The sequence below is a fragment of the Motacilla alba genome, chromosome 3 (assembly GCF_015832195.1).
Source record: "Motacilla alba alba isolate MOTALB_02 chromosome 3, Motacilla_alba_V1.0_pri, whole genome shotgun sequence".
Classification (NCBI taxonomy): domain Eukaryota; kingdom Metazoa; phylum Chordata; class Aves; order Passeriformes; family Motacillidae; genus Motacilla; species Motacilla alba.
The window spans coordinates 28,642,571-28,657,897 of record NC_052018.1 but is presented as its reverse complement, the minus strand read 5'-3'; the positions used below and the strand labels follow the sequence as shown (position 1 = coordinate 28,657,897).

The window sequence follows — 15,327 nt, the reverse complement described above, 5'->3', positions numbered from 1 at the left end:
ATGAGCACAAAAGCAGGAATGTAGTAATGTCTGAAAAATATTTAGATGCTGCATACTGGCATGCTTGGATACCCTGTCATGTCTTACCTATTCCAGAAATTCAGTTATTGTAAAGTTACTGTACATATAATATTACCAGACTAAAACCTATTTTTTGCAACAATTCAGATTTCACATGGACAAAAATTCACTATCCAAAAGCTTAAAAACATGAAATAGTAGATAAATGTCAAAGCCCTTCATTCTCTTCATCTGTTTCATCTGACAAGCAACCAATACACTCACACATTCATTTCAACTACCAGAAAATACTCAGGGAAAACATGGATTTGATCTTCATCAGAACTATGAGGGGAAAAAAAGACTTCAAGGCTTAGCAGTAATGGCATAATCTACATACACTAAGTAACAGTGTGACACTGATTGCCAAGCAAAACTTTGACGTACTTATTCTCATAATATTACCAGAAGGCAAGGCAGTAGTATTACAAAAACACCATGGTAAAGGAACATCAAAAAGCATTTACAAAAGAATTTAAGTAAGTTTACATGCCTCATCATCACTTTCAAGACCCACATTGAAACTGAGGACCTCCAAAATGTTCATCCCAGGGCAGCCCACATCTGCTGGTGTTTAAGAGCCTCGAGGCAACCTGAGCAAGGTGCACGCAAGGGGTCTGGGTTTTGCCTCACAGTGACAAGTAGCAAACTCCTGAGCAGAGTGATTCCAAAAGGTGGTCTTGGATCATACCAACTTGACCAACCTTTTTACAAGACACAATCAGAGATGGCATCTTACTTTTACAGGGGCACCTTCCTTTTACAGTCTTCTGTGTATGAACTGTCAACCCAGACCTGAATGTCCTGTGAACAATTGCAGCACTTGGAGCAATATGGCTCTGCTTCTCAGAAGGTTCTGTCTAGTCAAGGAATAGGAATATTGTTGACTTTTCCCAATTATGAAAAGTAAGCTGCTCCAACTTTCATGAAAATATTAAAAATTCAGTGAATACATAATTGAAAATTCATTTAGAAGATAGGAAAACACTGGTTCCAGAGCAGGCTCCGATTAGTTTTAGGTACATTTAACTCTCCCAGGACAATATTCACCAAAATTTTCTGAGTATAATTCTGCTTCAAGAGGTATAACCAGTATCTACTGCATTTATAAACCTAAATAACAGCATAATCCACTGAAGCCCTATGGCCCCATACGTAACTCTCACAATCTTATCCGTTGCTGGGATTGGCTAATACCCCAGCCCTGGCACATCCCTCCCTTCCAAGGAGAGTGAAACTTTATTATATGCTCTGTATTATTAGTGAATTCCTAGACATTTGATGCAGACAGACCAGCTGGACAAGGCTGTGTACTCACATTACACCTGCAGTGCTGAACGTTTTCCCTCTTCTCCTTTGTCAGGGTGAAGCACATCTATCAACCTTCAAACACACCAGTACGGAGCATCTGTATGTTTGCCAGTTACTGCAGATACTGGCCAATGCCACAGAACAAACAAAGCACTTCCAAGGATAAAAACACAACTTGTTACAGTTCAAGCTGAAGTGCCCAGCTTTGCAGACAATTAAAATCTTCCATGTGTACAGTACAGAAGGGAATGAAAGGAATAGGATACAGAGGCAAACACTAGGAAAAAAAAAAAAAAAGTGAACCCTTTAGGATTCAAAGAAATATTTCACATGAAAGGCTCAGACTTCAGATTTTCCAAAAGCCTTTCTGGAAAAAGTAGTCTTGCACGAAGCAATATCGTTTCTCATAATCAGTGAACAGCATGAATTAGATTCTCTGATTTTCTAATCTGTAATTTGAACCCTTTCTAACTGCACTACTGGAATGAGCTGCAAAGGCTTTGACGACTTATCCCCAAGCACTCCGCGCACACTTTCACAGCGATCTGCACCATTCTTTAATCATCAGTGGGAAGCCCTGGATAAACATGTATCTTGGACTCTATTTTGAAGGATCTGCCAGTAATACTGTAATCAAACATGGTGCAACTGCCTAGAAACACAGTATTATGTAATTGGCTGCCAACCTGTGCAAAAGAGCAGGCAAGGGTAACATGTATCAACCACTTTATCTTTGATAGACTTTTTTACCTTAGCAAATTTAAAGTGCACTGAACCAGCATTGCTACTTCTCCCCATGTCTTTTTTGTGCCACTTTTAGGATTCAGTTGAAGCTTAGCTGGGCCATTACAGTACACTTGCCCAACATCAAGATCACACATCTAAAAAACCTAAGGTGAATAGTTTTCTACTCGGCCGGTATACTGACATAACTCAGCAAAGGGAAAGCAGTAAAGCCAAAATGGGGCCTCAGATTCTCACAAGTCACATGTTACAGCATACCACAGAGAGTGACAGTGGTTAACAAATTCCTATTTAACATAAGGAATGTATGTGCATCCCTACATAATAATTATAATAATAATTATGTAGGTGTATCCCTACATAACTGACAAATGAGCTAGCAGTACATGAAGAAAAACAGGTACCAGCCAGCTCCCAAAATGTTTCCCATCTCCCAAAGAATTAAAGCGAACAAATTAGCGAAAATTGCCCAAAAGTGGGTGACATGTTCATCCCATTGTCACCAATTTTCTACTGAGCTACCAGAAAATGGATGCTGTTCAAATTTTATATTTTTGTTGTGGTTTCTGCCATTTCTAAGAGATATAAATAAAATTTGGACTTAATTACTGAAAATAGCTTGCTTCCAAATTTCAGCTGCATGCATTTTCAACACCATCAAAAAAATACTAATTTGAGTGCATCATATGCCTTTTTTTCCCCTCCAGATAATGAAAAAGAAAGTAAAATAAAGCACACAGAAACAGACTAACCAGCTACAAATGAAAGAAATGCAGCGAGAAGTTACATAAGTGAGCTTTCTTGAAAGTACATCTGCTTTACTCCACCAAATGTCAAGGATGGTTTCAAAAGTAAAACTACAGGGAAGAAAAAAAGAATTTATAAATAAAAATTATGAAATAATTTGCTTTTGTAATAAAACACGTTATTACTGTTTCACACCTTTATCATCAGGTCTAATCTAATCTGTGTTTAGGCCAAATTACATTGATAGAATGGTGAATTTGTCTTGAGTAGGGACAGTAACTTGGCCTTTGCAGAGCAAAGTAACAACATGGATTTCGTATCCTGTTATTATTGATTGTTCTTATTAATTCTGATGGTGGCTAGTCCATCAGGGAACTGTGTCAGTAATTTGACAAAAACTTTATTTATAACTTCTCGGAAAGATTAACAAAACTGAGAATGACTTTGAAAAATTTGACTGTCTTCCTCTTGAGATTAAACTAACATCAGAAAGGTTGAAACTCTGAAATATTCATAAATCAGTGATGCATAATTTGTAAATTTGTATTTTATATAATGTACAACTTTCTCTGTCCTAAAGAGCATTTTATATTTCTTGTTAACAGTGAATGCAAATAATGCTCAATGGAATTCTACAGTGACCTTTGTTTTATTACAATTACTGCATATTTATAAATTAACAACTAAACTCCAGTTTGAGAGCTACAACAACTTTGAGTTGGAATCCTTTGATAAAACACAACTGAATAAACTTCATAAATTTAATTCCCTAAGAAGAGAAAAAGAAAGTCTCCTCTGAAAATTCCTCTGTGTATACTGCCAGACAAAGCAGATTTTTCCATGCTTTTGCAAGCCGAAAACTAAACAGAACAGCAATATGGACAGATTTGAACAGAAGAGGATAAATTGATTAAAAAAGAACACAGGAGAACAGATTGAATGTAAAACATCATATAATCATTGTATTATATAAACACATAAAATAGAAATACGCAGGTGTAAAACACTGCATAATAATAAAAAATGAAGTACCTGTGTTATGTCATAATATAATTCCATGTAATGTCACTAAGTCTTAACAAATGAAATTCCACTATGTAAGCAGAATCTACATCAACTTTTGCTAATGGCTGTTCTACACTGGAACACTTCCACATTCTTCAACAGCACGTGAAAAATCAGAGGGCAATGTCCAAAACACAGTACACATATTGTGGACCTTTTCCACCCAGACAAAGGGTAATTGGAAGCATTTGAAGACAAAAAGCACAGCTTACTGGTAGGAGAAAAGCCAACAAAGAATGCATGACAGGTGCAAAATACCTGATGATACAGAACTCAGTATTATCAGGCACTTGTTCGGTGGAGGAAGCAGCAAGAAAGTTTGAATTCTGTTCCAAATGTGGTTACTTGCTTCGACTTCATTCTGAACACTTAATTTGTTTCTATACCTCGCCCATTCTTTATCACTGGTTTCTATTTACATTGTGCATTTCTTAGAGTGGAAGTTTGTAGCGGCATTTTTACCCAGTTGAGAGCAGGTCTTCCAATGTTTGAGTGCAATAATGTACAGAAACAGAGGTTTAATTCAAGCAAAAATGACAGGTTGAGAAACTCAAATCCTGGTTTGGGTCATAACATACTATTCAACTGAAGCCATGAATGTTTTAAACGAGCAGTGAGTTGATGAAAAACTGCTATTCAAATCCTATACAATACACTTCTGATCCCTCCTAAGGCAAACATTAGACTGAAGCCGGCTGATTTTTCCCAAAAAATAATATGCCATCTCATTAGTGTGTGAGAAGTGCTGAACAAAATACTGATAAAATCTGTGATACCAAAGAAATTACCACTTAGAGAGAGAGAGAGAAGTACATTTACCAATAAAGTATTAAAATAACTGGGAGCAAAGCCATTTATATAGGCTTTTTGTATCGTAAAAGAAATGGTCTGGGTATTTTCCTTTTTTAAAGCATAAGACAATTCACTTACGGATTGATCCAAGTCCCACTGAATTCCATACACATACATGACGTGCTGATTACTCTTGCACAAAAACTTCTAAACTTTATACCAAAACATGAATCTTCATAGTTTACTGAAGTAAATTAGGTGGAAATAATCAATACAGCACAAACTACAATACGGTCATTAGTGATAATCACATATGATAATTTAAAACAAAGCTAAGGCTTATTAAAGGAGATGTTGATCATAACTTGCTTTTTCTACAGTGCACTGCTTAAAAAAAAATTTCAAATAAAGCTCACGTGACTGTGATAAAGCACCCTATTATGAGTGGTTCAGAATGGCTCAAATATGTACTAAAAGTATAAAGTTTTAGAGCGATCATTTTTTTCTAGCAAAGTAAGTCAAAATAGGGCATATTATGTAGCACATGGGAATCCATAGGAGATTTTAAAGTATTTCCTTCCATGGGGAACCAGACTCACAAACATGATCTCTTTAACTGATTCTATTCATGTTTCTATGGTGGTTTTGGCCACGAGCAATTTAGCAAGAACAATATTTATGTAAAAAAAAATCACTTAAAGTGAAATTAATTTTCTTTATCATCTAGATTTTCACTGAGATCAAACTGTTTATTGCAGTGTTGTGGGGTTTCACCCCCGGATTGGGGTGACCCCAAAAGATGGAAAAGTCCCTCCTCCAACCCGTGCCTTCGAAGAAAGACTCAGTAGTCTTCTGTTGTCTGTTCTCAAGGTTGTTTATTGTTGGTTATCTACAAGATTCTTCTCCCTGAACTGCTGTGGCCCGTTCAGCAGCTCAGACAAAGGCACTCTGCCCTCCCAGGGGGCTGGTGCCATCTTTTATATCATATATTACGTACTACATGTTTATACCTTTCCCCCAATACCTACTATCTATATTGAATGGTGACTTTCTACTCTAAACCAATCTGTGAGTGCCAACATCACCAAAGACATGGAGGCTAGGAAGGAGAAAGAAAGAGGACAGGGCACACCCAAAGCCCTCCATCTTAGATCTCCTTACCCCCATGTACAAAACTTGGACCCCTGCGTACAAGGCTTAAAACCCCCCTGTACAGCACTCAAAAATCCTTCCTTTCACTTCGTGACTACTTCTACTACAATACCTACACTTGTGTGTGTGGCTTGTAATTCTTCATACAGAGTTAGTAATTTGCTCCATGGGCTAAGATCAAAACCTCACGTGTGTCTTTGGCTGCATGCCAGGGTCTCAGAGCCCCCTGCCAGCGGCTCTGGCCATCCAGGGCACCCAGAGGGATGTTCTGGATTCCGACACAGTGTAATAGCAAAACTGCCTAAAACTGCTCAAAACTGCTCATAACCTGCACGGTAACCACTTATTTCAGTATATCAGTTTAAAGTTTTTAAACAATATTTTGTAAAACATAATGAAAAATACTCTTCACACAAAATTCCAAAGTGTGTATTTCCCTTATGGCTCATCCTCCTTTGTCCTCATGAAGTCATGAATAAGAGGGCCACTGCAGGCAGAAGGATTTCAAAATTATTAAGCCTCTTTCAAGTATGTCACTGCACTCATTCAATATTTTGGGCAACTGTTCTATTAATTTTTGATTTTCTAAATTTTACTTTAGTCTCAAATAGTTGTTGCACACTAAATATTAAATATTCCTGTCAAAGTATATGGTTGTTAGACTCCATCCTACATCTCACTGTTATTCAACAGTGTGACATAAACTATTATTTTAAAGACACATCTATTACACTAAATCCTCTGTTAAGATCTCTGTGTTGTAAGATTTGAAATCAGAAAAAAAAAAAAATTAGTTACTGAATACTGAGATGCTGGTACACAGTGAGCTCTTAGAATTTCTGACAAAGCAGACCAATGCTGCATTTCTAGCATAACAAAATATCCCTACTGAAATTATTTTAGACCATCTGAAAATGAAATACAAGATTAAGCCTGGAGCTCCAAATGCTGAGATGTAATAAATGTGAACATCCTTTATCTTTTCCTCTTGGATGTAAGTAATAGATCAAAGAAATATTTCCATTGTTTTAGGAGGAACCCTGTCAGATTTAGCAGTAAACACAAAACGAAACTCTCTATAGTTTCTGTCTAAGTAGCTATTACAAAACCCCAAAATAATATTACAGCCATAGTAAGAAAAAAGATATTTGGATATTCCCTCTTGGATTGACTACATACAAAGTCTTTACATGTCTACTAGACTTGGAATTGAGCCCTGTCTTATTGACAGAAACTTCTTTACATACTTCAGTCACAGCACTGAAGATCAAGAGGACAAATTCCCCACAGCTCTTAAATTTAGGACCCTGCCAAAGTATTCATCAAGATGTATTTGCCAGTGCTTTGATCCAGGGTAAGCATCTCAAATATAAGGCCAGTGAAAAGGATCTAGATACAAGGAAACTGGGTCGAAGTAAAACGGTAGCGATTTTCAATATTGCTTTAATCAATGACACCAAAGATGATCTTCCTACAGAAGAAATGCTGAATAAACCACATATTTCCAAATCATTTTATTAAAAAGCAATAGTTACAGCTTCTACTTTTTTGACCTAGATCCTTTCATTGTTCAACACTTCAGAACATTTAGAAACACAATGATCCATTGTATACCTGTCACATCTTTTGTAAAATGCAACACTTCCTAAAAAGGAAAAATACCGAATTTCATGCATTTTCCTAAGCTTGTTACCATATTCAAAATTGTAAAAATCTTCAGAGGCTCAGAATAGAAACAGTTGCTTTTAATCTAAATGCTCTCTATTTACATAAGGGTAAAATGTGACTGAAAATAGTTTTGGGAAAAGATTTTATACTTCATACAGTCAAGACTGATGAAAGCAAATCTGATGGATGGGAAGGTTTGCATAATACTTAAAAAGCTGTCAGGTCTTCGCAGATCCTTTCCAAAAGCCACTTCTAGGCAATATCAGTACCAAACCTCAAAATAATGCACAAATTCCTAAAACACAATCTTACCAAATCCAGATCACTCTCTCAATAGTAAACTCTATCTCCCTTACAACTCAACTTACACTAGCAGAACAGCACTTTCAGTTGCCACTATGAACCCTAACAACCATTTCTTAGTTACTGGTCTCCCTTATTTATGCTACCTGTGCTAATCTAACTTGAACTAGATCATATGTGAAGACAAAATTTCTATTTCTTGCCTAATGTTTGCTGACAGAGGTGATGAACTGGATCACGTTTGTAGCAAGAATATTCTATGTTTTGATCCCTCAATAAGGCCTTGAGCTGAACCACAAACCAGGTTTTTACAAAAAAATACACCTGACTAATGTGCTTAATGAATGTGACTGTATTTACAGAAGACAAAGACTAAATACACCTCCCTTGCAGATTCTTAGCCTTCTGAGGAAAGGGGGAAAATGTTTTAGACACTGAAAGGAAAACAAAAAGCTTACTGCTAACTGAGAAGTACTGTGAGGCTTAATTTGCCAACTGATTATAACTTTGAGTAAAAATCTGATGAAAAATTTCAAAGCGCATTAATAGAAGTAATTCTAATAGTGTAAAAATTTCCATCAATACAAAACTGGCCCCACTAAATAAAGTGAAAAACAAGCAAATCAAACCATCCACCTACCAAATGAAATTTCCACCCTCCATTTCTCAAGCTCATGTGCAGGAGAACCCAAGAGTAGGGCCAAGAATCAAAATATGTCTGAAATTGGAAGCAAAATATGCTGGAAACATGTTTCAAAATTTAAGGGAAGATAAAAACCAAAGAAACGCTTGCCCTAAGCTTCCTCTGTCCTTTCAACTAAGTACGTTTCCGAAGCAGATGCTTCAGCCTGGATACGCTAATCCACCTGGAATTTCATGTATTTTGGGGAAAGATGTGAGAGCCCCCGGCGGGCCGCGCACCCAGGGTGCTCGCGCTGCCTCGCCCCCAGCCCCACGAGGGAGCCGGTGCCAGAGGACGGGAATCAGAGGCAGGGAGGAAGGAAGGACGCGCCTCTCCACCCCGCTGGCCGTGCCTCCCGCGGCGCTGGGGCCGGGGCGTGCGAGCGATGCGCCGCCCGCCCCCCGCCCGCTCCCGCTGCACCCGCGCACCGCGGCCGCGCTTCCTGCGCGCGTTCCGCTCCGCGGTGCTTGTGTTCTCCACCGGGGGCCGTGGCTGCCCCGCGGTTCCCATGACTCATACGGCGGAGGCTGGAGGGGCGGAAGCGGCGCCTCCCACCCAGCGCTGCGGCCGCGGACGGGCGGTGCGAGCGCCCCGCACCCGCGCAGCGCCCGGGGCTCCCCCGGCTCCGCCTGCTGCGGCCGGGGCTGCCTCCGCCTCCCTCGGCACTACTAGCTCTACATGATGTTAACTACCATCCCTGCCACCGAACGAGCTTCTCTAGGGGATTTTTGCGGCAGCCGGGCCTCCCCCGTCCCTTAGCACCGTTCTGATCCCGGGCTGCTGGCTGGCGGGAGAGCGCGGAGCCACAGGACGCTCAAAGCGTCCCACTCGCCAGCCTTCCCCTCCCCCGGCCCTGCCCTTGGCCGCTGGCACAGCGGCAGCTGGAGCAAGTTCAGCTTTTCTTCTCCCACAGCACTGGGGCTTGGCTGCCCTTAAAGAAAATCCTCTCCTAACAACGTGTCAATGTTACATTCCTCCACAAAGCAACTTCTATTAGGGGGGCTGGGAGCTTGGCACTGCCTCGCCACAGACTGAGAGCTTTGTGGCTATGCAAAAAACAAGGAGAGAGGGAACATTTCCTGCATTAAAATGCAATACCCAGGCTCGATGATTTATCCTCACCCTCCCCCCATTCCCGTATGGCAGCTCGGAAGGACCCCCTCGCCAAGAGCCTGCATCCAGAGCCCCCATCTATGTTCAACCCATGCTTTCCCTGCCTCACAACCCTTCAAAGTCCTTCTAAAAATCACCCTCCCGCCCCAACCTCTCCAGAATGTCAGGCTAAAACAGGAGGTGTGTAGCAGAGGGACTAGGTGGAAGGCTGCCGTGCTAACTCCTAGACCCCTGACTTCCGCAACAGCCCTCTCCCCTTTTTCCAGCAGGGACATGAAGCAGCTGCTGGGACTGGAGCAGCTGCTGGGAATGACACATCAACCCCCTCCTCACTAATACTGCAATGAGATTCTGAGCCTCCATCTCCGGGAGCTGGGACTGCCAGGGGAATGGGTGCAGGAGCAGCCACTGGCCCCTTCCTACAGCTCCCAGGAGGTTAAACCAGCACGTCCTGCCCGCACAGTGCCTCGCCTCTCCAGGCATCTCAGGCAGAGCCTTCACCCTTAGGAACTGCATTTGCTCTTGGTTTATTTGTAGGTTGCTGAGGTCTGGCCCAGGGACCAGGTGTCCTGAACACGGTAAATCTCTTGGTCTTTTGGTCAGGTTGCCTGCATGCCTTTGGAAATGTTTTCCTTGCAAAGTCGAGGAATCATAACAAGAAGGCCAAGGTTTTGCAGTTGGGTGGTTGCTGTAAAGAGATGGTGAGGGGGAGAGTGATTTCTGGCTCACCACCTGTGGGCATTACTGTAAGTGAGGCCTTAAAACAGATGGATCCTACTTGTGAGGAGTTTCAGCGATGCTCAGCAGAACTATATGCTGTAGGTTAGGCCAGTTTAGAAATGAAAATTTAGCCTTCCCTGCCTTTAAAGGAGTGTGCATCTTCTCCAGCCCTTTCGCCTCATCTAGAGGAGAGGCAGAGTGGAGAGCAACTGAAACGAATGTGAGTATTAAGGAGAGCTGGCAGCAGGACTTACACACTGGCATGGCATTCAGCCCCCCCTCCAAGAAGCACCTACCTTCTTTTGGCGGCCGCTTGGCTTCTCTGGTGAGATTGCAGACCTGGGTGGTTTGCAGCTCCTGGGTCAGGCAGCCTTCCGTCTGCTCATTGAGGGGCAGCACCACGTTATTGAGCAACACCAGGGACTGGTCGTCTATTCCCCATTCTCCCAAATGCTGAGGGCAGGTGCATTTTGTATACATGATCCCACAGGACTCGGTTCTCCCATTTTCAGATTTCAAGCAGCTCTCCAACCAAGTGCATAACACATGGCACCCAAACTGGCTCGGGCTCACCTTGTTCAACACCAAAAATTCAAAGAAGGATTTGTGGTCTTCTTCTTTTTTGTGTAATCCTGGGAAGTCGATAGGATAGACACGACGTATCTGAATAAAATTCTTATCATACTGCAGAAATACAAAAGCATTCTTGGAGTTGCAGAGCTGCATTATAGAATGGTTATTTTTTAAAAGATCCTTTATTTTTTCATGAGAAAAATGATCAAACTGATAAGCCAAGAGGGAAAAGTTGGAGCAGCTGAAGTCCTTTTTGGAAAATTTCAGGTAAATACTATATTTGGTTGGATCTGGATTTTCCAGCGTCCAAGTGCAGTTTGTGAAGTTTTTAGGAAACATTTCACTTACAGAATACGATCCATAAATGACCCCCTTCACCAACGTGGAACACCAGAAGTCTTGGGCAGCATTAAATCCAAACATTACCAGTAGATAGGTGGAAAATATATAAATCAGCAAATTACGAACAGCCTTCATCCTATGTCATTTGGCCTGCAGGAGATGAAATGAAATAAAAATGCAAGTAGAATTCTTCACGCATAGAAAACCAAACTCCTTCCAATATTCGAGCCAGCTGTTTTCAAGCTTGCAGTTAGAGCCCCTTTCAGAAAGAAGGGCAGGTAATTTTTATTTTATAACGCAAGGGCCGGGGTTGCTGCTGTGTGCACAGCGCCATCACGTGGCCATCGCCACAGACACGGCTTCCACAGACAAATTAAAACTCAACATCTATTAGATTATTAATAGGAATGTCCTCTCCTCTCTAGGATTTAGTCATCATGGCGTGGACTAGAACTGCTCAACTGAAGTAAAAACCTAGATGCCTTACCTGACAGACCAAGAGAAGAGAAATTTATTTATTTATTTAGCCAAAAAAGTAAATAATTAATCTGCTATAGTTATGTACGTGCATATATGATATCCACATGCAGAATTTCACCAGAATAGAACAAGAAAGCCGGTAGAATTTGTTATATATTATTTTTCTCTTAAGTCTGAGAAGTAACTGAATTATTACAGCTATAATTTAAAAATGCTCAAATTACTATTTGTTACAGATAGAACATTATCTCCCATATGCCTACATGTCTTCACCCTGGCTGCCTGGTATACAGAGGTCTCTAAAAAGGCAGAAGATACTGAGATTAATGCATTAATAAAATTTTGACAGTACTGAAGAAAGAAACAAAGAAAGATGGATATAACTACCGTTGGTCTGACATGATCACTAAATGCCAGCTTTTTAAGATAATAATTTCAATGTGCTTCAGCCTCTAAAGGTATATAAAATGGATCACAGTATTAGTATTACAATCAGTAGCTCTATGTAACTGGCCATGCTACAGCAGGATCTCTGCACCTATTGGACTGCACTTGCCCTCTGATTACGAATTACTTGTACTGTCTGATTAGCTCCTGTGTTTTGCAGCCCTGCACTTGAACAGTGAAAGAAAATATTACATTTTCTCCGCTAGTATCTCCAAATAAAGCTGTTTTACTGCACCTGCCAACCCTCAGAGTCTCCACATGCTCTGTTTCTTTTAACAGTGGCCTAGGTTCATACAGAGAACCTGAGTTACGTTTATCTCTGTAATGATATCCAAAAATTTCAGGTTAAAGGTTTTCAGTATTAACCTTTGAAAAGTTGCTTATCTCTTACAAATGAGTAGTTTTTCACTCTCTGCTCTTAAATGCAAGCAGAAAGAAGTGATACCGACCTAATTTCAAAACTCTCTAGATTGCAGTCTCTTCCACTGTTGCTCTGTAAGCAGAGGCACACATACACATAGGCACCGTTACTGAGTTTTGATGTGTGTCTTTGCCTAGCTTTTCATCTCCTCACCAAACAGCAAGGCATCTTCTGTTTCCCATTGAGTAACACACAGCAAGTCACCGGATTAAGCTCCCTTGAAGAGATTTTCGTATCTCCTAGATTATAATGCAAACTCTGAATCCTGAAATGGGCAAAAAAGCAGTACCAACTCTAACCCTCTTTATAACAGGGGTTTAAAAAAAAAAAAAAAAAAAAAAAAGCAGGGCTGCTGCTGGGTCTATCCACATGGTCAGATTTTCTCCTTTCTGAGCATCCGTCCCAATGAATAACATGGTTCTCCTTCTCCAAACAGGGCTGGTACAGCATTTAAGGTTTTTAAAAAGAGAAACTTATCGGGAATTCTGGAAACAATTTCCCCTTTGCTGAAACACTTTGCAGGCAATGCAGTTCTGCGCAGTGTTATTCAGGATGGTGTAGGCGTTGAAAGCCAATGTGACAATAAGTGTCTAAATTAAGAATTCCACCCATGAAAAAGGATTAATTTTATAATCTGGAAAGTAGAAAGGGAGCTTATTTGCTTTTCTGTTTGAAAAGGAAAAAAGCCTCTGACTTTCTCCATCCTATGTAATATCTGCACTAGAAAAATAAAGACCTCTGCAGTGCTAGGCTGTTTTCTATGAAGAAATGTAAAGCCCTCATTTTAGTTGTGCATTTGTTCATGCACGGCTGCTGAAACAGAGCACTGTCTTAATCCCTCTCTCCCTGTGTGCATTACACACGCACACATGCACACACACACGAACCGAGTGTGCCGGCAGCGTTCAGTTAGTTTGCAGCATTGCTAGATGCAGAGTGAACCTGCTCGCCGGAAGGATTAAGACACTCAGATTTAAAAGATCTTTCTTTTCCATGGAGGAGGGAGTTAAAGAATGGCCACAGAGGCTTAAGCTTGCCTATTTGGGAAGGGGGAGAATTCCCTTCTGCTGAAAAGAAACGGGCATTCAGTTTGGATATTCCCCGAACTGATTTTCTAGGTGACACTGTAGTTTAGCCGAACATAGACGGCGCCATCACTCCATTTATTTTTTTTTTCCCCCAACAGAAGACCCACTGACTTCTCTTATTTTAACTTCCTATTAACCTAACAATTCCCCCCACCCCCCACACAAATTACCCCAAACGTGCACGAACCTCAGGTTTCCTCGGTCTCGCTGGAAATTACTCTCAGGGAAGCAGACCTGTCGCAAAACGGACTTCTCTAACTTTTAAACTGCAGCGCTGAAGTAAATGCGGAGATCATTTCGTATGTGCTGTCTCTCTCTCTATCCTTCAGCAACAGCCTGTCCCCCTCCTCCGCCGCCTCCTCCCCGGAATCCCAAGCTAAAAGCTCTCCAGTCGTAATCCCTGGAAATGGGAAATGGAAATGCCCCGGGCACCCTTACCTTCCACTCCGAAAGCTGTCAGGCTATTTCTCTAAAACACTAGCACCATAGGCACACGTCCCAACAACAGTGATGGAGAGATTCCCCTTCTGACGGAAGCACCGTTTCCCATTTTTCCCGGCTCAGGTTCGAAACCAAGATTTAAAAAAGCAGCAGAAGATAAAAAACGCAGCGAGAAAATCCCCGCACGCCACACGCACACCCCACCGAGGAAAAAAAACAGCTTTGGCTCCGGATCCACCAAATCCAACCACATGAAGGGAAAGAAAACAGAAAAAAAAAAAAACCAAAAAACAACCACCTCAAACCATCGAGACTGCAGGGGAAAAAATGGAAGTGGCTGAGCAAGCGAAGGTTTTTTTTTGGTTGGTTGGTTTTTTGTTGTTTTTTTTGGGTTTGGTTTTTTTTTTTTTTTTTTACTTGAAACAAAGTCTCAGCACAGCAGCCCGATGCACGGCGATGCCAGGCAGTCGACGGTCTGAGAGAAGGACTAAGGCGCTAGTGCGGATTTGTTGGTGGGTTTTGTTGTTGTTGTTGTTGTTGTTGCTACTAATAGACTTATTCCTCCTTCCCTCCTCCTCCTCCTGCCCCCCCAGGCACTAATGGCCGGACAGCGGCGGGGGGTCCTCGGCTGCCGATGTCGGGGAGCGGTGTGAGCGCCGGGCGCGCAGGGAGCTCGGCGGCAGCGGGAGCGCGTCTCTGCCGCTGCGCGTGCCTCTGCCCGTGCGTGCGTGCGCGCGCGCCCGTCTGCGCGCCCGCGCGTGCGGAGCCCGCCCGCCTCCGTGGGAGCCGGGCCGGGAGCGCGCGCACGTGCGCGCCCCGCGCGCCCCCGGCCGCCCGCTGGGGGAATCGTGGGGGGGGGGGGGGCGCCTGCGCGCGCGCGCCTGCGCCCCGCTCCGCTCCGCGCGTGTCCGCGGCGCCCCCCGGCCCCGAGAGCCGGGCCCGCGGAGCGGGGCGCGCGTCACCGCCGCCCGGCGCGCCCCAGGAACGCCGCTCGCTGCGCCCCGCAGGTTTTCCTGGCCGCCGCTCCCGGCGCCGGGGCCGGCTGCGCCCCGGCGTCAGAAAAACCCGCGGGCGGGGAGCGAGGGAAACGGGGACGCCGGGGCGGGAAGCTCGCACTTGATCTCCTTCCTCTTGTTTTTTTCTTCCAAAGCACAACCTCCCCCCTCGCCGCAGCCCCA

At 42.7% G+C, this 15,327-nt stretch overlaps 1 protein-coding gene across 10 annotated transcripts in view; it reads right to left on the bottom strand.

The window, feature by feature from the left end:
• The window catches only part of ADGRB3 (adhesion G protein-coupled receptor B3), a 448,620-nt gene extending 433,719 nt beyond the window's left edge, over positions 1-14,901 (bottom strand). For 5 of the 10 annotated variants that reach the window (XM_038130260.1, XM_038130264.1, XM_038130265.1 and 2 more), the window contains exons 1-2: positions 14,147-14,900; positions 10,654-11,422 (exon numbers count right to left, since the gene is read on the bottom strand). In XM_038130260.1, the coding sequence (XP_037986188.1) occupies positions 10,654-11,407 (754 nt within the window). In that variant the 5' untranslated portion in view covers positions 11,408-11,422; positions 14,147-14,900. Of the gene's footprint in view, positions 1-10,653; positions 11,423-12,648; positions 13,821-13,895; positions 14,083-14,146 lie in introns of those variants that run through there. The other 5 variants (XM_038130254.1, XM_038130259.1, XM_038130263.1 and 2 more) reach the window with 4 other exon arrangements.
• Between the last annotated feature and the right edge of the window lie 426 nt (positions 14,902-15,327).